Consider the following 22,109-nt stretch of genomic DNA (forward strand, 5'->3'; position numbering starts at 1 on the left):
GTTCCTTCAATGCATCCGATAACTCTTTGGCACTGTTACAATGTAACAGTCCAGCATAGATTTCATTGGGTAATGCAGATGCAATGATGCTAAATGCTTTGGCATCGAGTTCGAACTTTTAGAAATCAGTTTCAGTATAATTTTCAGGTTTTTTAGGTTTGAACTTCTTTGAATCCTCAGCACTTGGCACCATGGGAACATGTGGTCCAAAAACAACAGATCTCCAACATCCAGTATTCTGTTGAGCAAGGATATGACCCATCCTTCTCTCCCAGATGTTGTATTCATTACGTTTAAGCATGGGTGGTTTGAAAAGAGAGCCAATGTTATTCTTATCATCTTGTGATTATGACGTCATCCTGGTTGTTTTACAGGCACTAATTAATCAACTTTGATGGTGATTAAACCTTACACTGTTTTTCAACAAAACGAACAAACTATCAGTATCAACGATTTTGATCTGAACTATTTATGTCAAAATGATTGTTAAATCAAATTTGACTGTCCGAGCTCTGATACCAATTGTTAGGATCCGAGTTTGGATTGATTGTGTTTTACGTTTGATATAAGATGAACAATGAAAGAGTAGTGCAGCGGAATATAAATGGAAATAAACTTTGCACACAATCAAACAGGAGAATTGCTTTCAACACACATTTTCAACAATGAACCGAATGCTTAAATTTATTCCATACACCGATTATAATTGCATGTATGCAAAAAACTCCCCCTCAGCCTGAGCTCAGTGATTTTGTTCGTTTAGGAAGAAAGATGGTGAAGAGCTAATAGAACAGTACAGGGTACTATTCTATTTATAGGCACGGACAAACCACTGAAGCATCTAAGCTGACGTCACCATGAAAGTGACATCTAACCTCCTAACAAACTCTAACATCTGATCTATACAACCACTACTATGCTAACTACTGTTATACATTACATTTCATAATATAGACTAAACTACTACTGCATCCTTCCACTGATGTGAACCCAGCAGTACTTGACATATCTAGCAGAGCTTGACCCATAGCAGTAGATTGAACAGCAGAGCTTTAGTCTTCCATCAGTCTTTGACTTGGGCAGCAGTTGTAGGTCAGCAGTTTGTAATGATCAGTAGATTGGAGGTCATCAGATGTTGTAATCACTTTCAAGGGGAAAGACTTGAATACATAACATTTGCTTATTCTGGATCCACTGCCCTGATCCAGTTTTGGCTTTAATGATCTGTTCCTTTGATAGGGTTCAATCCCAACAGATATTCAATGCTTTTTCTTCTTCGATCGAAAACAGTGGTTCTTCGATGTTCCATATTCAGTTGAAAATCCAACCATGTCGTTTGAATCAAATTTTCAGATTTGCTTCATTACACTTTCATTTAATTTCAAACACGGTGGACTTGTTCGGTCACCGCTATCATTGAATTATTTCATTCACTACGACACCCTGTGGCGTCGATATAAACTTGTAGCTTATGCTAATCATGGTCAACCGTTTCCTACGAAACTACGTATACTTTCCATTTGACTCGTCATTTAAACATTCTTAATGCAACTACGAATTATGACGATGGTACACCAGGTTCGGTCGAATTTCATTTCGGTGTATTCTCGCAATTCAATAATGTCAACACACTAATTTTATTCACTCATTTGATTCGAAAGTTGACGGATCATTTTCATGTTACCATTACATTTGAGCTTGCTGATCCTGAGTCCACCTAGCGGATGCTATTGTTTCTAGAACTCATTTGCATATTGTGAACGATCGTTCGGAGTTCTATTGGTCGAAGTCCCTCTTTTGTTGAACCCCTGTTAACTATGTCACACTAGTTATTACGCCAGTACTTTGACATCAAATTCTGAATCACATACCTTTTAACTGTTGGGTTCTTATTGTTGTAATATGTCCTTGGATACACCTGATCCGAATAAGTCTTGATTTGGTTTCATGGTTATTCACTTTGGTATTATTCATATCCATCTACGCATAACGTAACTCCAAGAAGTTAACGTAGTCTAAATTTCGAGGACGAAATTTTCTTAACGGGGGGAGAATGTGACAACTATCAAAATTTCATGTATTCGTACAATACTTAAACAGCAATTTATGACTTAATGACTGTTCTGATTTAAATTTATGACATGAATACTTTCTGATTACTGTTATCATACATACATGTGCATCACATTTTGCATAATGTCATACCATTATTGCATGCAACACTCTATTGAATCAAATGATGCACGAAACAAAGATGGCACAGTTATCAGACAAATCAGAAAAATGCTGACGGAGTTCAATACATAGACAGACACGGTATTGAGACACAGAATGGGCCAGAAAACAAGAGCTACATGAGTATAGTGTGTAGGAAAGTAAGGATCATAAAACTGCCTTCCTAGCGATAGTTTAAGTGCCGGAAAGTGCCTAAAACTCACATAAACTGGAGAATTCTGCAGAATTCAGCAAAAATCAGCTTTTAGCCAACTTAATATTATTCTGAATTATGGTTAAATGGTCCAGAATGCTTTCCTAAGTGTCGGGAATATAAACTGTCACAAAAGGTAACATAAAGCACCCTAAACTACATAGTTTAGCACCATAACGAACCGGTAACCAACCGAACAACCGGACACTACCCGAAACACCAAATTTTCACTAGAAGCATTGTTTTGACAATTCCAAGCTAGTAATGGTCCCTGAACATCATAACACACTATATAACATCATAATAACTTATAACCTAACTAAATCCTTAGAATCTAACTTGATAACTTAACTTACCATTGAAACTCAACTCTAGACCCCCCCTCCCATACTTACGGTCATGAAGGTGGGTCCCCACCTTGATTTGTTTCAATTATTTTAATGGATCTTGCTTAATCTTTTAGGAACATATTGCACATTAGTTAACTAGATGTTGGATGAACTAACTTATAAACCACTAGTCCTCATAATCCTTCATTCTCACCAACATAACACACAAAAACTATCTCTCCCTCCTCCTCCATTCACGGCCGTGAGCCACCACCATCTTCACTTCCTTTCCATCCATTCTCTAGTGATATTAAGGTGTGAGAAGCTTGTTTAAGGAGCTAGGAGCCATTGGAAAGTGTAGGATCGTTTCGAGACCTGAATGAGTCGTTCGGAAGAGCTCTCGTATGTTTCAGAGGCGGAAACAAAGAAACACACTATAAAACAGCTTGATCTACACTTTAAACCTCTTGTATATTGATATTACAATGTTTACAGTTACAAGGAAATACCGGCAGCACTTCGGTATCAATCTGACCAACCGTTACAAATTATGACAGTTTGAATGGTATTTATACTATTCTATCTATCGTTTGAAACTCTTTCAAACGGATACATGTTCAAACGACATCCCTCAAACAGAGACCTTTTAAACGATTGCTTCATTTCAAACGGTCACCTCACAAACTTCAAACGGTTGACTTTGTGACTAGGGAATCTTCACTTAATTGGACCTTTAAATGTTATCTTCTCAATGGACCATCAATTGGCAACATTCTATTGGACCAAAGTTATTTTGTCTTCATGTGAATCCTTAAATACCCGTAGATTCATTTGACATTTTATTATATGATGCAATGATGATGTCATTCCTATGATGTCATCATTGTATAAGATGACATCATATTTGATCAGATCCGCAACGCGAGCTCAAGACTCGACCTAAGACGAAGACGACAGATGACTGCACCAACAGACTCCCCCTCAGATGTTGACGAGTCTTAAGTGTCGAGTCTTCACCATCTTCAGTCTTGATTTGTCTCTGGGCTTCACTCTCAGTCTTTTCTTTCAGGACTTCAGACTCCCCTTTGCGATATGCTGGCATTTCTTCAGATCATCAGCTTTAGGATCGTTGTCTGTCTTTCCATCTCACAGCTTTTCATCTTATCCTGCAAAAAACTCTACCTCAAAGTAAAATTTCTCTCACATACATATATCAATCACAAACACATGTACTAACTCCAACTCGCTTCTCAAGAACACAATGATTTTCCAATCTGATGAACACTTTAGGGTTAGATTATGAAAACATTTAATTTCAAACATACACTCCCCCTCAAACATTGCTCATCATGTTTAGCACTTGGAATTTTGAAAATTAGCTCTTCAATACCAGTTGTCGAAAATATTTTTGAGTTTTTCAAAAGTTTATGCTAAAACAGACTAAAAATCTTTTTGGATTTTGGAATGAAAGAAACTGAAATGCAGATAATGAAATATTTACACACAATATTTTTGTGAGTTCATGTAAGAGGATCATATCAGCTTATGAGACAAATCACCAACACCGTTAAGCTTCAATTCATTTTAAGTTCTAAACAATTTACCTAGATTGTCAGTATGTTTGTCCACTTAAATTTTCACACAAAGTTCAATTGATCCGAGATACGATATTAATGTTTTAGATACTAACTTATCCGTGTGTCCCACTACTTGAATATACTCCCGTATCCAGATCCCAATATTCAGTCTTACAGGTGAGTATACCACAGTTGATATCTGTATAGGGGTTAGGTGCGAAACCGTGAGAGCTCAGGTCAGAACTTCCGTTCAGCAGAGAGATGACGGCTCGACTTTTGGTGGGTCCCCTTTAGAGGATCTTTTTTACAACAGCAATGACTATCAATTTTATTGTTTCATCAATTTGCTGAGGGCGGCGCTTTTTCAAGCATTTGCAGAAAGTATTATCCTGGGACTAGGTCAGTGCTTCCATACAGCAGAAGTCCCGGGATAATACCCCAGATATCACTGAGCATAAAGACCTAGTATCTCAGAATAAGGGACCTTTCAAACAAGATTTCAGGGGTTACCTATATATCCAAGCAGTTTTGTTAACCCACAGAATAAGCAAGTTTACAATCTACTAAATGTGTAAAAATCTACTGACACATCCGCAGTAAGATTGTTTATCACTTTTAAACTTTCCAACTCTTTAGCATGTTGTGACAGTCCACTGATGTACTATCATTTCCTCTTTTATACAACAAAACTCATTTTTGATTTTATCATGTTTTTGGCTTTTTTAAATTTTCTAATGTTTTTGGATTTTCTGAAATTTCTACTCCCCCTAAAATGCAAACACATTAAAGAAAATTGAAAACAAACTATACAGAAATATGACAACCGATATCAAATCGCATCAATTCGCCATTCTCTAGGCATAAACAATCTGAACTCCCCTTTTCACAAACCATTTTCTCATTAAGATTTCAGAACACCTAAGTTTGTTTTAATCAAAATGATTTTTCCGGAAAATGAGTTTGTTTTTACCACTTGTTTAAGTACGGGGATATGGTTCATCATCTTGTCAATTTTATCAAATATAGTAAATCAAGTACAACTTAATGTCCTTGATTCACTGTTTGCAATCATGCAACCTGTACCACTTGTAAAAATAACCAAACAATATCACTTGTAGGTATGTCACTTCTACATAAACCATTTTACCAATCAGAATGCCGATTCCTGCTTCGCACTTACCAAGCTGGAAGCTCCGGCGTAGTCATTCAACCTGTAGAATTATTACAATTTTAAGAATTTTTCATACAAACTCATAATACATGAATGATGCCGATTCCTGATCCACGATTACAAACTTGGGATCTCCGGCGAGTCAGGTTTTTCAATCGAAGAAAATGTCCACCCAAGCCTGACCAGCCTTGGGTGATTTCAATTCGGATTTAGTTGGGGTGTAAGTTGCTTTCTTTGTAGCGTAGAAGTCTTTTACCCCTTTCACCTTCCCATCAACCATTTTTCCGAAAATCTTCTTAACTTTCCCGTTAAATGCTTTCTCAACATCAAAATTATCCATTTCAGAATAATCCTGATTTGAGACTTCAGTCTTTTCAACTTTTCTTTTAAAATTCTCAGTCCTCAATGGTGGAAAATTCTCATCATCCATTGAAGGAACTGAGTTTTCATCACTCTCATCAAACTGTGACTCCTCTGATTTTGTGGAATCAGATTCATCGCCAGATTTTACCTCAGATTTCTTAACAACCCATTTTTGGTTGTCCAGTTTTACACTTCGCCAGTAAAATCTCTTCGAACATTCACCAACTTCAAATGTTGAATTTTTGAAAACTTTAAATTGTTCAGTTGGTGGTTCGGTTTTATCAACTACAACTTGTTTCAATTTTCCAGAAACTCCCTGTTTTGTGTTCGTCGCTTTCGGACAGTTCCATGCAATGTGACCAGCTTCAGTGCATCGGAAACAGGTTCTGGTTTCTTTCTTCACGTAAGCTCCATTCTTTTTCTTCTCGACAAGAAATTCTTGGTTAGATTGTTTCCAGAATGGGCTTTTTGCTTCCTATTCTGAGCTTGTACCTGAAACAAATTTTGTATTTTTAGAAAATTTTTCATTTTTATAGTTTTCTGATGGAGTAAAACCAAGTCCTTTCTTTTTGTAGCTACGATTTTGGTTTGATTTCTTTTGAAAACCCGAACCAGAATTGTAACCTTTTTTCTTGTTTAGTCGTTGTTGAACTCTTGAAGTGTAAAATTTAGGTTTTACAATAAGATTTTCATCTTTTATTTCAGAAATATTAATTTCTGTTAGTTTGAAAACCTTTTTAATCATTTCTGGTTTAACACCTCTTATTGGAAACTCTTTATCAAAATATAATTTGTCAGGACCATTCAAAGTATATGCAACTTCAAACGTTTCGTCATTCAAATTAGATTTTGACAATAAAAACTCTTTACTGTAAACCCGTTTTCCCGATGATTTTGAACTCTTATCACACGAACTCGAACTCCCAACTGACTGACACGAACTTTCGGACTCGGACTTTGACTCTGACTCCTCATCCTTATCCAACACCTGATCGACCACTCGTTTTATCAGTTCGGACTCATGATCTGTATCGGACGCTGTGAACGTGACGTCAATATTATCCGGTAAAACATCGGTTATCTCGGATTCTAGTTTAATATTGATCGCCTGTTTTAGTTCTTCCTCATTAGGTTTTCTAGGCGAGTACCCTTCCCAAATCGGAGGCGGACACTTATTATAACAGACACCCTGTTTCTTACCAGTATCCTTCTTCTTCTTTGAATTTGTTTCTTCATCTTTAAACGCCTCGAAACCTTCAACTGTTGGATAAATTCTATCCATTACGTAGTCACAACCTTTGTAACTTTGCAGCAATCTTCTGATTCTTTCATTCTCAGCTGCTTCATTCTCCAACTCTTTCTTCAACTTTGCACATTCTTCTATGTACATGTTGATCTCTTTTTGCTTTGTCATCATGGTAGCATTCAACATCTTCATAGCTTTCTCTCTTTCTGAGTTAGTCTTCTCCAGACCATTCACATGCCTATTCAATACATCATATGACTTTTTCAAGTTCTTTACATCAAACAACAATTGTTCTTTCAACTTTTCTAACTCACTAAACCTCTCATTTTTTTCTATACATTGTTTACAAGACTCTAAACATGTAAGACAGGGTTTTGTGACTTCAACGATCTTCTCGACTTCAACTCTTTTTTCAACCTCCACAATCTTCTCAATCACTTTGACTTCTTTCATCTCCTTTGCAGCTTTCTTCTCTTTCAGTTTCTTCAGTTTTTCTGCAAAATAAAATTCAAAACTATCAGAAGATAAGTGAGATTTTCCAATATTAATCTGTTCAATCTCTTCATCACTATCACTTGTTTCTGATGAACTGTTTTCAGAAGAAACAGATCCTTCATCTTCACTCTTCTCTTCATCAGATAACACTTCCATCCATTCCTTCAGCATTTCTGGCTTTCGAATAATATGTGCAATGAACGCTTTAACATTTGAATCAGCTGGAATAAACTTGTCCCAGCTAAAACCTTCAGCCATTTTCTCATCATCTTGATCAATGATGCCATAATAAGCTTTCCTGTTTGCATCCTCGATCATTCTTCCATGTGCCGTCTGAGGTTCCTTTTGTTGATGCGGTTGATGAGTGATTTGCTGATAAATGGTTTTCCTGTAATAATCATCTTTCCCAGACGATTCCTTCTCTCCTCTTGGCTGCTGATTCTTGCATTCTCTTTTAAAATGTCCTTTTTCCCTGCAACGAAAACAGACAACTTTAGATTGATCAAATCCAAGATTAGAAAGGTTTGCATCCAAGAAATCATTTCTCCCTGTGACCAATCTAAACTTTTCAGCTCTCCTCAAAACACTCGCCAAGGCCCATTTGATATCCATCAATTCTAGCTCCTCTGCATCGATCTGGTCATAATCTTCTTTTGTCAGCATTGGATTGCCAATTCTTCCTGCAATCAACCCTTCATAAGCTTCCAATGCAGTGACCAGTAATCCCATATGACTCTTTACAATTTCTTCAGTATAATTCTGTCCGTTTTGAAGATGTAGAGCCACATTGCATTGTAACAGATGCCCATTTCCAACTGATGTATTTTGAGCACTTGGAGGATTTACTATTGAGAACCCACTAGTATTGACTGATCCTTGACTGCTAGGCGGAGACTGATTTCCAGCACTAAATGCAGTTTGTATCTTTGGACTGGCTTCAGCAGTTTGAACATTTCCTTTATAGTACAATTTGATATCTTGTTGATGAGTAGAACTGTTCATTCTGGCAATTTTCTGCTACTCCAGATCCTGTGCCTCCAACTTCTCTATGAACTGTGCAATAGATAACTTTTTAAACTGTCCAGAATTTTTCAAAATCATCAGATATGTACCCCATTCCTGTTGTGGTAACACATCAGCCAGCTTTTCAACCCATTCTGCTGGAGTTTTTGTAATCTTTAACTGTGACATGGTGCGAACCAGATGACAGTATCTCTCAATAAGAGTTTTCGTTGTTTCACCAGGCATGCACGTAAACAGTTCAAATTCCTTTTTCAACAAAGTTGCTTTGCTTTGTAGCATTTCCGTACTTCCCTCAAACTTCTTCCTAAGAGCTTCCCAAATAGAATAAGCATTATCATCATATTGAAGCAACAAAAATATATCTTCTTTAACAGCTTGTTGTAACAGATTGATCATCATCTTTTCTCCTTTGTAACTCTCTCTTTCTGGCTCCGTGAATTCTGAAATGATTTTATCGACACCCGCTGAATTCGTTGGCCTCTCATATTCAGTTTCGATGCTCTCCCAAGCTTTTAAATGATTCGCCTGAACCCAATTCTCGAAACGTTTCTTCCATCCGTGATAATCTTCAATTCCCATCAATTTTGGGGGTTTTTGCATCGTTCCGGTTTCATTCTCCATTGTCATGTTCTTAGCAATATCGGTTGGACTAGCAGGAGTTGTAGCGAACGCGTTGTAAAACTCAGAATCCATGCTTCAAGAATCAGATGATACTTCGGGAAATACCTGAAAACACACAAACAAAATGATCAGTTTAAAGATTTATCAATTAACAAAATAAAACTGGTACTCGAACTATTGAATATTCGGTGCGGAGAGAAGGTTGACACACTGTGCGGACAGCTAAGAATCGTATCAAATACAGATGACTTGACACTTTTTCGTGCAAACCGACGGACTTTCAAATAACCTGAACTTTTCAGACTTTTGAACTCCAAACTGTGCAGATTTGGTAATGAACTGACAACTAAACTTTGAGCTTTGAGATTGGGCCGAAATATGTTTCCAGATGACTTGGGCCGTCAATCACTTGGGCTTTTAATATGTATAATTTGCAACCAGCTTAAACCGACAACTTGATAGACCTTGGTAAAAGACTACAGAACCAATGGTAAAAACAATTTAACAATCACTTTTGATTATCATTCAAACCAATGTGGCCCACAAGATTATTCCTTTAAAAACTTTGATAGGGCCGTTTGGTGGACTGCCAACAATTTTGACATTTCTTAATGCTATTAGACCTTACTTATTGACTGCTACACATTCCGACCAACATTCACTTTGTTCAATGAATCATCAATATGCCGACAAACATTCACTTTGTTCATCAATATTTAATGTTATACAACCGCCGCCCAAACCATTAACCAACAACAAAGATTGGGCCTCCAATTCAAATATCCGAAATATAATTTGACCAACTTTTTAATGGCTGACAATTGATATTTATATCTTCAATGACCGAGGCTGACAACAATAATCCACACAAAAAACAGTGATTGGGCCGTCAATTACTTTATAAAGATATGATAGGGCCGATTGTTTTTTAGTGGACTATGATTACCTACTAACAGTTAGGTTCACGTGCACAACTATGATTAATGATCACCACTGTTTGTAATAACCTACTACTTTAGAAACAATCACATGCAATCACATTTAATATCTGACATTCTCAATTTAAGTATCACACAACACAATGTAACACTAAAGCGGTTCACACTTTCCAATGTTCAGTTCAAACGGTCATGTTTTGTTCAAACGATGTATTGTTTCAAACGGACATAACCCAGTTTCAAACGGAAACCATTTTTCAAACGGTAAGTGATAATTTCAAACGATACGTTTCAATTTTCAAACGATAGGAGCCGGTTTCAAACGATCGTTCAAACGGAACGGAAAATTTCAAACGGAAGATAACACTTTCAAACGATAGAACTGATTTTCAAACGAACAGTTACTGGGCTCGTTCAAACGGACAACAGTTTTTAGGCCATTTTGACCAGTTTTACGTTGAATTTTAAGCTGAAACTTCCAAGGGTTTTTCAAATATCAAATCCGAACACGGTGTGAAACTTTGAGCCGATTTCAACCGTAAAAAGTATCGGTTTTAAGAAAGAAGGTGTAGAAAATGAGATTTTCAAGCTGAATATGGCAAGAACTCCTCGTCCTGAGCTCTGATACCAATTGTAGGATCGTTTCGAGACCTGAATGAGTCGTTCGGAAGAGCTCTCGTATGTTTCAGAGGCGGAAACAAAGAAACACACTGTAAAACAGCTTGATCTACACTTTAAACCTCTTGTATATTGATATTACAACGTTTACAGTTACAAGGAAATACCGGTAGTACTTCGGTATCAATCTGACCAACCGTTACAAATTATGACAGTTTGAATGGTATTTATACTATTCTATCTATCGTTTGAAACTCTTTCAAACGGATACATGTTCAAACGACATCCCTCAAACGGAGACCTTTCAAACGATTGCTTCATTTCAAACTGTCACCTCACAAACTTCAAACGGTTGACTTTGTGACTAGGGAATCTTCACTTAATTGGACCTTTAAATGTTATCTTCTCATTGGACCATCAATTGGCAACATTCTATTGGACCAAAGTTATTTTGTCTTCATGTGAATCCTTAAATACCCGTAGATTCATTTGACATTTTATTATATGATGCAATGATGATGTCATTCCTATGATGTCATCATTGTATAAGATGACATCATATTCGATCAGATCCGCAACGCGAGCTCAAGACTCGACCTAAGACGAAGACGACAGATGACTGCACCAACAGAAAGTGAAGGACCTCTTTCAAGTGCTATTAACCACCAAATTCATCATCATCTTCATCTTGTGTTCATCCCTAGCCTTGTGCTAGTAGTAAGATCCTCCTAATCCCATTTTACATCTTGTTATGATGGTTAAAAGTGTATGTAAAAGTTTAACCATGAAGAATACTAAAGATCAACAACATAATCTTTAACATAAGACTAAAAATTATCATGATCTATGTTATTTAAGTGTTTATATGCTTCTTGATTGTTGATTGATCATGTTTATGATGTTAAACATCATATAAAACGTGCTAGATTGTGATTAAACACATGATCTAGCAAGTGAGAGGATGATTATGTTATAAATCAAGATGATCATCCTTATGTGAAAGCATGAACTTGAAGTATGAAATGTTTTCTTAAATAATGATGATCAAAGTATAATATAAGTCTTGTAAATGTGTGATTTCAAGAATGATTTTATCAAGAAACTAAGTTAAAATACAAGATCTACATAAACATAGTTCTTAAAGAAACTAACCACGTTTTTAGTGGTTAATCAAGTGTAGAAACATGTTAATAACATGAAGAATTCAAAAAGAAATATTTTTAGAAAATCATTTTACAAGTTGTAAACATCTAAAATCTTCAAGAATGATGTTTTTAAACAAATAACCACACTTTAAAGGGTAACTAAGCTTACTAAACACCCTACTAAGTTACTACAAATTTTTATAAATTTTCAAGTTCATGAAGTAGTGTAAAATGCTTGATTTTGGCACTTGGTAAGTATGGTTTGCTTTGTTGATGAATTGTGATGATTTTTAAAAGAAAATGATATGCTTTGAAAGCATGGAAACCTCCATTTTTAAGGGGAAACTATGGCAAAATTTTTCTAGAAATTAAACACTTAGAAAAGTATTTTTAAACAAGTGTTTACAAGTATATTTTTAACCATGATTACTCATATAAAATTTGCCATAATTTTGTTACAAAAATTACAAATAATGGAGGTTGGTTTTTAATAAATAAAAGTGACTAAATATGTATTTAGGAGAATATATACTTAGATGTCACAATGTGTGTGATTACTTGTATATTATGTGTATTAGTTATATTATTTTGAGACTTGAAATAATATAACTCACCAAAATACCAAAAATTACAATACAAAATATTAGCAAAATTCCAAGAAATAAATATATAAATTATACCCAAAATTGGAGAAACCGAACAAGGAATATAACTTACATAAATATTCCGGAATTAATTCATGAGTATATTTTGGTAAACGATATTTTGGACACCAAGAGAACAAAAATATGATTTTTACAACTATTACAAAAATATATAATATTTTTGACAAGAAGGAAATATATTGTTTTTGAGTAAAGAAAAATATATATGTTTTCTTAAATTACTAGAAAATATATTATTTTTGGACAAAATATACATTTTCTTAAATAAACTTAGAATATAATATTTTTGGGTGAAAAATGGATTTATAAATATTTTCCAAGATAATCTTGAAAAATATATTATTTTTGAAGTATATGAAAATATAAATATTTTTGCCAAGAAAGAAGTATAGATAAAGTTCTATAAATGATTTCAAAAAATATATATTTTAAGAATATATATTGATGAATTTTTATTAGAAATATTATTCCGGAAAAATTAATACAAAAATTAAGTATAAGAATATTTAATGAACAAAATAAAAATACATATTCTCGTACGTATAATTACACCAGAATACGCCACCGATACTTGGCAAAAATATACAAGTTTAAGAATACAAGTATGAATGCACCCATCATTGGGGAAGTTATACATGTACAAGTACATTATGTGGCAAGTTAAAATATATTATTTTAACTAACATTCCAAAATTTAATAAATGTAAGTTAAGTTATATACCAAGAAATGTAACTCAAAGATACCAAGAAAAAATATATTTATTGTTTTAACAAATATTTATATACTTTGGAATAATATTTATGACACCAAGAAATGTAACTCAAAGATACTAATTAAGACTAAAAGTCAAGGCACGACCCACCCGTCTAATAAACCATAGCACGTTTGTAGGTAGTCGTGCAATTGGAAAGAAGCTTTGAGTTATTTGATCGAAGAACGCAAGACAGTGAGTTCATGTCCCCCTTTTCTTTTAACTGTTTTCAGTTTTATAACTTCGGGGGTGAAATACATGTTACAAACGATTACAATTACAAATGGTATGGTTAGCTAAGGAATGAACTGTTAGATCATGTGAATGGGTAGGCGATTAACTAGAGACCATTAATCCTTGTTTAAGGACCGAGGGGCAAGAGTGATAGATCTATTGGGTGTTGCGAGCCCCGCCCATGAGCCCGCGGGTTGGACCATGAGGCAACCATGTCGTTCCCGCCGGATGGCCCGGTACGAAATACGCATAAAGGGTTGAGCCATTCCTACACCGTTGCACACATATTAATGGCCTTGCAAACTATTAATTGATCTGTTTCCTTGTTGCTTTCATACCGGTTTACAAATACATACAAACATACAGAAGTTTTACAAGGTTATTCGTGCACACATACAAAACACATGAACTCGCTCAACTTTTGTTGATGTTTTCAAACTACATGTATTTCAGGAAACTAATTATGGATCTGGCGGGCGTTGAAGGTTATCAAGTTGTGTCTTCGAATAAAAGATGTCATCCAGTGTTGAAGGGTTTGGATTATGTATTTTATCCAGGATAAAATACATAATTCAAAGCCCAGCTTATAGTAGTGTCTTTTGTTAAGACCAATATGGAACTTAAAACTCTGTTGTGTTGTATTTTAAACCTGAAGTCTTGGTTTGTGGTTAAACAACGATGGTTGTAATAATTTGAAACTTAATTGTGGATGAACATCATGGTTTTATCATATAGTTGTTTGTTATCGTTGAATGCAATGTTATTAAGCAAGTCACACATAATCACGCTTCCGCAAAAGTCAGGGCGTGACAACTCTTTGTCTGCACATTATACACAAACATAGACATAAACTTCATCTTCTCTAAATAAACCCCACCCACAACACCTCCTGTCCCTTACCCCTCCGGTGAAACCACCGGCCGGTGCTGGTTAACCGGCAACTACGCATCTCACCTGCACCCTCTCCCTCGATTTTCTGTAACAGAACCCACTCACATCACCACTCACCTCTCATCTCCCTCTCTCTAGAAAGCCGGCCGACCACCACCCTTGGTGGCGGCGCACGGCTAATGACGACAGCCTACGGGAACCGGCGACAGCAGCCGCATCAGGCGGAGGAGGAGCTGGGTTGTGGGTGGTGCTAGATGGCGAGAACAACAAAATAAGAGCGAGATCGAGGAAGAAAGAGGAGAGAGACGACAAGATCGGAGAGGATGGTGGAACGACGGTAGCACCGCCGCTGACGGCGGCGGCGGTGGAGGCACAGACGGTGGTGGAACGTTCTTTTTTTTCTGTTCGACGTCTTCTCGACTAAGCCCGGTAAACACCCCCCTCAGTTCCTCGTTTTCTTCACATTTCTGATGAAGACGATGATAATCACTGATGTTAATGATGGTGATGAATTTTTGTTAATGAAAGTGTTGAAGAGTTGCCGTTGCTGATGATATTCTTGCTCGGGAACCGGGTTTTAATTTCGGGTCACTCGCGGGTGTTCGGGTCAGCAGCGGGTTCGAGTTTTAGTTCGGTGCGGATCGTGTTTGGTGTTCGGTGTTCGGGTCAATGTTTGGTTCAACTTGGTTTGACTCGGTCAAACCGAGTCAACTCAGTCAACAGATCGGTTCGGGTTTGGTTAAACTCAGTCAAATCAGCAGCTTCGTGACGGGTTCGGGTCTCGACTCAGTCCAACTCGGTTAGACTCAGTGCATTTCGGCTCGACTCAGTCCAACTCAGTTCGACTGGTGCATTTCGGCTTGACTCGGTCAACATTCAGTCAACTCGGTTCGAGTTCAGTTAAATAAAGTCAATGGCAGGTTCGTGTTTCGGGTTTGCGACACGAGCTTGGGTTACAGTTCAACTCAGTCAACTCAGAGAGTCAACTCAGTTGACCCAGTCAACTCAGCCGACCTATTCGACGTTTCGACACGAAGAAGTGGTAAAGTTTAACAACGAAGTTACTTTGAATCTATTAGTTTCTAATAAATACGTGACAAACGAGCTTTAGATGATCCAAATTGATTTATAAGTTGCGTTTCGATATATTTAACGAAATTTTATATATTATGATTGGAAAAATTGATATACGGTGATTGATTATTATGTTTTGAAAATTATAACGACAACTTGTGTTGTCGGGGCCGTCCAAAAACAGAAGAAATTCTGCCCGTTTTTCGATAAAATCCGAAAACAACTGTGTTTTATTGAAAAATGACAACTAACGACATCAAGCGACTTTTATGACAATCAATATAAATGCATATATTTCTTCGAAGACACTTTATAACGTACAAGAAACAACGGTAACACGGATTCTTTTTATAAAAATAAATATAGTTTATATATTTATTTCGAATATACAACAATACAAATCCTTTTTATAAAATAAATAAAGTATATATATTGGTTTCAACATCAAATAACCCAACTTCTTTTTATGAAAATAAATATAGTTTATATATTTATTTCAAACGACAACACTTTACGACTTTCGAAAGCAATGATTCGTTAACTATTTACAACAAATAAATATAGTTATTATATTCTAAATTTTGAAATCTCTACAATTCTTTTATAGAAATAAATATAATTTATATATTTATTTCAAATATCAAACATGAATTCGTTTTACAAAATTGAATATAGTTATATATTTATTTCTGATAACAAACAACATGACTTCTTTTATAAAAATAAATATAGTTTATATATATATATATATATATATATATATATATCAGACAACACTAACTCTTTTATAAAATAAATATAGTTTGTATATCTATTTTAAACATCAATGACTCGTGTTCTTTTATAAAATAAATATAGTCTATATATTTATTTTAAACGCCTAAACAACGTACTATATATATATATATATATATCAAAGTACGACTTTACAGGACGACTAACACTATCCTATCAATATATTTATATTTTTGTACAAATATTTATATATTCGAATTTCTCGAAAACTAAGTACTTTCTAGACTTAGTGAATTATTAACAACATTAAACGGAACTTAACAATTATAACTTAATCGTTTCCATTAACTTAATAATTTACCCTCAAATCGTTTGGTTAACGATTCGGTAGAGCTCGGTGATACGTAGTTTAGTTACTGTGTTTATTTAGAAACTTATAAGATATCCCATGATTAGAGATATTATAGGATGCACGCTAGCGAGTCACGTCTTGGAAACGACATCACGAAATCGTATTTAGCTAGCTTTGCACAAGGATATCCAGGTGAGTTCATAACCCCCACTTTTTACGGTTTTACATTTTTATAAATGTTTTCGGGGGTGGAAAGACATGCAAGTTTTGCAAAAGTAAACAATTTCTCGATAAACGAAAACTCATTTCTAAACCATGTTACGAATGGATTTCAAGGAACTCAAACGGTTTATGAATGATTTATACTGAATATACCGGTTTACAAAACAAACGCGTATTCTCGAAACGTGCATGATTTTCATGAATAGGGACGGGATCGTCCTAGTTATAATAACCAGACTGGGTTGGTCTGCGTACGTAAAACGAGGCAACCCAGTGAGTTCATGTTCCCCCTTTTCCTTTAACTGTTTTCAGTTTTATAACTTCGGGGGTGAAATACATATGGTTAGCTAAGGAATGAACTGTTAGATCATGTGAATGGGTAGGCGCACACTTAAGACCATTAATCCTTGAATAAGAAGGTTCACTCCCGGTTTCAACAAATGCAAGATCTAGGGTTACTACTCATTTTAATTTAGCTTAATTGAATTAGTTCGTTAACGGTTTAACAATCACAAAGCTTAGGTGCCAATCGCTATGAATGTCATAGACAACGGACCACGATGCACTTCATTACCTTGGACTAGCAAATCCTTTCAAAAGACAAGGCATAAATACGTATATTCGTTTCACAAAGTCAAATTTAATAATTCACTCGACAATTTGTAAATTCAACACAAACGTAAGACAATTGTCTAACAATTCAAACGCAATTCAATTTGTCACAAGCAAAACATCAACAAGTAGTAAAAACCCCTAAATCTTACATAAGTTTACACCGGGGTGAAACCTCCAGGAAACTACCCGACGCCAAAACTTCCTGCCTACGCTGACTTTGTGGATTCTGGCCTTCAAACACCCATCGGCGACGGCTATTCCGGCATCGGCGGCGCCGTCAAAGTTCCATAAAATGGCTGACGCCGTTGTTTTCTGCCTACGCTGCACTTTCTCGACATCAGTTTGATGTTTGCCGTCGGCGACGCCACTTTCCGGCCAAAATTTCATTTCACGTTGTGGTCTGCGTTTTGTAGTTTGTTGAAGATGATGAACATGTGTCATATATGACATCATGGTGATGTCAAAGTTGACTATTTATTTTATTATTATTATTATTAGTTTTTTTAATAAGTTATTGTTGAATTGCATTTGATAAAGATTTTCATTTTATTATTATTATTTTTTTTAATTTTCAACTTTTTAATTTATTTTTGATGATATTTTTCAATTTTTTTAAGCACCATTAAAAAAATCAAAACTAAACTATTACCAAAACAAAGTCTTTATTATTTTTAATTTGATAAAATAAACTAACACTAAATTAGACTAAATAGATAAACTAAAACGAATTGTGAAAGGAAATATACAACAACAACTAACTTACCACCTCATGGTGGTCGAATGACGTGCTTGGCGCCCACGAACTCCTTAAAATCACCCATCGGTGATTCATACCATTTGTTGCCTAACGGTCCAAACTTTCTCACCTCCTCTTCCTTCTTCTTTTCTTGAGGTGACTTTTTTGCCTTCTTCTTCTTGACCGTCTTCTTCTTTGTTTCTCTAAACCTACCAACCATAGCACATAACTTTTTGTTTGGATTCATGTCCTTTTTAGGACACTTATCCTCACCGAGTGGGTTAGTAAAATTTGAAAAAAAACATTTAAATTTAATTCCCGATCCCCAAACTTCATGCTTACCGTTCCCGTTGCACAATTTATTATGGCGTTAGTAGTTGCCAGGAACGGTCTACCCAGTATGACTATCGGTTGGGTATCCTCAACATATCCAACATAGTCTACTACCAAAAAGTCAACTGGGTAGTAGCAATCATCCACCTTAACAATCACATCCTCCACCATCCCCCTTGGATGCGTGGGAGTCTGATCGGCCAATAACATGGGAGTATCAATTTTTTTAATGGACCAAAATTATATTGGTCATACAAACTCCCGGGCAAGATGCTCACACAAGCTCCAAGATCTAGGAGCGCTCTCTTAATTTTGAATGTTCCAATTTGAATTGGAATAAGAGGATCTCCCGGATCTTGAGCTTTTTGAGGAAGGGCACTCGATAAAACGACACTAACATGAGATATCAAATCAACCGGTTTGGGTAATTTGTTGTGCCGTTTTTCGATGCTTAACTCCTTTAAGCATTCCACATGAGCCGGAACCTTTTTAATGTTATTTAGTAACAGTAAATTAATTTTTGCTTGTTTAAAATTTTCCCACCTCTCGTCCTTCGATGGGTACCGTTCCTCCACTTTCGATGCATTAATTTGGTTAAGTTGATTTAAACAATTTTCACAAAAAGAATTTTTAGTTATATTTTCAGTTTTAGTTTGTGAAATCATTTCTTGTTCATTTTCACTTTCCGGCTCATCACTTACATCTTCCACTACACCATCAACGAATTGTGGTGTTGGAATGCTTTGAACACTACAAATTTCATCATTCACAAGAAGACTTGCCTCGCTAATGTGTACATTCCTCACATTGCTCGTGCTTAAGCTTTGATGCTTTCGGGTTCATTGTGGTGTCACTTGGGAGCTTTCCTACATTTCCCCGCATTTAAGCTACCTCTTCAGCAAGTTGCCCAACTTGCTTCGCCAATACCTCATGAGATTTATCCCTCATCTCATTTGCCTTTTTCATCTCATTTGCCTTTTTCATCTCCTTGATTTCACTATTGGACTCCTTCACCAAATTCAATAGTGCATCTATCTTGGCACTCAAATCATCACCACCGCCTTGATTGTTGTTCCTTTGGTAACCCCCTTGGTTACCTACTTGGCGAGTTTGGTGCGAATACCCACCTTGATTTCCCAATTGGAAATTCGGGTTCATTCGGTTGGAGGCATTAGCATACCTAAAGTTAGGATGGTTCCTCAATCCGGGGTGGTAAGTGTTGGAGTTCATATCGTATTGCCTCCGGCCTCCATACACTTGATTCGCATCCACGGTGGCTTGAGAATTCTCGTTCCGGTGACCGATGTCGCCGCATTCTTCACATATGGTGTATTGCACCGCACCCACTTCTTTTTTCTTCATGCGGGCCAACTCCTGCTCCAACGTTTCAATCCGATCCTTAGAACTCGCATCACGGTCGGGCCAAGACCTTGAGGTGGGGTGCTTTTTGGCTCGATCGGCCGACTCTTTCGCTTTTGACCTCTTGCTCGCCCTCTCGAGGAATTCCCAATCGTCGTCCTCATGATTACTCAACAACGTTCCATTACTAGTCGACTTAAGGTGGTTCCATGTCTCATCATCCAAACCCCTCACGAAGCATTTGACCAACTCCCATTTTTCAATTTGATGATGAGGGCATTTCCGAATCAATTCCTTGTATCGAGTAACTGCTTCGTGTAATGGTTCACTCGATAGTTGGCGAAAGGACCGAATTTCATCTCTAGCATCGTCGGTTTTCGCCATCGAATACTACCCGCCGGAAGTGTAAGAAACCACTGTTTTTCTTTATCCTTCAATGAAAACTGAAACAAACGCATCTTCACCTCATCTAAAGCAAAATCATGCCCCCCAATTGTGCCGCATATGGCTGAGAACTCCGCCAAATGGGTATATGGTTCATCATTAGTCCTACCATTGAAATGGGGTTAGGATGTTGAAGTAATGGGGTTTACAATCAAAAGTTCTTCTTCCACAAACAATAGGTGAATCATTATCAGTGACCGCCGGTCTGAAATGGCCATTAACACCCCTCGGGGGTTGTTGTTGATGACGACGTGGACCGTCAACCTCTTGATTCAACGGTCTTCGGTTATCTCTTCTATTACCGCCTCGATCTCCACCTTGATTGCCGCCTCCCACAAATCGGGGAATCCGATTACTGTTAGCATTGTTATTATTGTTGTAATAACCGTCATTCCGGTTCCTTTGATTATTGTTGCGTGGGTTGCGGTTGTTTCCGTAACCATCGTTCCGAGTATTCCCATAACCATAATTATCGTTTCCCACATAATTGGCGTTTTGATAGCCAAACTCGTCATTATCGAACCCCCTTGCGTTGTAGGCGTTGTCCAAATTCACATATCCCCAACCATCGTCTTCTACTCGTTCATCAAATTTCCCCCGTCATCCGAGTATTCCGAGTGAATACTCAAGTGTTCCGGCGATTGGTAACCGGGAACACTATATGGTTCATCATCGGGGATTGCGTTCCTCAAATCGTCGATATTAAAAAACGGGTCTTCATTCGCGGGATTGCCATGATCTCGGTTGCCTCTACAATCGGAGTTAACATTTCGGTCGTCGAGGTTGGTGGGTAAGGAGTTGTGTCGGTTGAGGTTTTGTCGTGGAGGTGTTCTTTGGTTATTATTTGGGCCTCGGTTTTGAAAAGGTGGTGTGGGTGGTCTTGAATTCTTACCACCACCTGGTTGATCTTGGGGTATATATTGGATATTTTGGGCGGGATGGAAGGTTCCTCGGGATTGAAATTGGTTTTGATTGAGGTTTGGGTGATTGGAATTTTGGTTTGCCGTTGAATCGGATTCAATGGATGGTGTGGATTGTGGAATTTGGGTGACTTGGTTAGAAACAATGGTTGCTTCTAACTGGCTTGCTAAGTTCCTTCTTGCAACTCTCTCGATTTCCGGTTCATAGACTAACGGTGAAGTCCTCCCGGAATTCCTGTACGCATGCACTACCTGTAATCTGCACAAGTAACACAACCCGTGTAACAAGGAAAAAGACAAAGTACAAAAAGAACTAAGCAATTTAAGCAGTTAATCACGAAAATACAAACAAGTATCCAAACACAAAGCGCACTAACTCCCTGGCAACGGCGCCAAAATTTGATCGGAGTGTCGCGCTCCGGTCAAAGATAAGATTTATATGCCCAAATTACCCTTAACAAATAGTTAGTGGTAGTAAGGGGTCGAACCATGAAGAGTAGGTGGTTTGCGAATGGACTTGAATGAATTCTTAAAAGGTGTGACAATTATGAAGCTTGCTAACTTGTTTTTATGATTTTTGATTGATTGAAAAGATTAACAAATTGATTTGTTTGATTAACTACGAGAAATTAAACAATTTGATTAATGATTATAAAATATAATGGAATAACAAGGTTCACACCCGATTTCAACAAATGCAAGATCTAGGGTTACTACTCAATTTAATTTAGCTTAATTGAATTAGTTCATTAAGGGTTTAACAATCACAAAGTTTAGGTGCCAATCGCTATCAACGTCATAGACAACGACCACGATGCACTTC

The 22,109-nt window shown here is 36.7% G+C and overlaps 1 protein-coding gene across 1 annotated transcript; it reads right to left on the minus strand.

Annotated features, from left to right (window-relative positions):
* Positions 1-18,261: 18,261 nt before the first annotated feature.
* On the minus strand, positions 18,262-20,306 carry LOC110913328. The gene is made up of 3 exons (XM_022158165.1): positions 19,455-20,306; positions 18,819-19,048; positions 18,262-18,439 (listed from the first exon to the last, which is right to left on the minus strand). The coding sequence occupies exons 1-3, from the start codon at positions 20,304-20,306 to the stop codon at positions 18,262-18,264; spliced, it is 1,260 nt and encodes a 419-aa protein (XP_022013857.1).
* Positions 20,307-22,109: the final 1,803 nt, after the last annotated feature.

The sequence above is a fragment of the Helianthus annuus genome, chromosome 9, assembly GCF_002127325.2.
Source record: "Helianthus annuus cultivar XRQ/B chromosome 9, HanXRQr2.0-SUNRISE, whole genome shotgun sequence".
Classification (NCBI taxonomy): domain Eukaryota; kingdom Viridiplantae; phylum Streptophyta; class Magnoliopsida; order Asterales; family Asteraceae; genus Helianthus; species Helianthus annuus.

Bases quoted from the DNA above. Each gene is read 5' to 3' on its own strand.
- LOC110913328 (XM_022158165.1), bottom strand. From the start codon at position 20,306: ATGGCGAAAACCGACGATGCTAGAGATGAAATTCGGTCCTTTCGCCAA. The intron at 19,049-19,454 runs GTAGCTTAAATG...AACATTAAAAAG, and splicing joins TTGGGCAACTTGCTGAAGAG to GTTCCGGCTCATGTGGAATG. The intron at 18,440-18,818 runs GTATGACCAATA...TATGGTTGGTAG, and splicing joins AGCATCTTGCCCGGGAGTTT to GTTTAGAGAAACAAAGAAGA.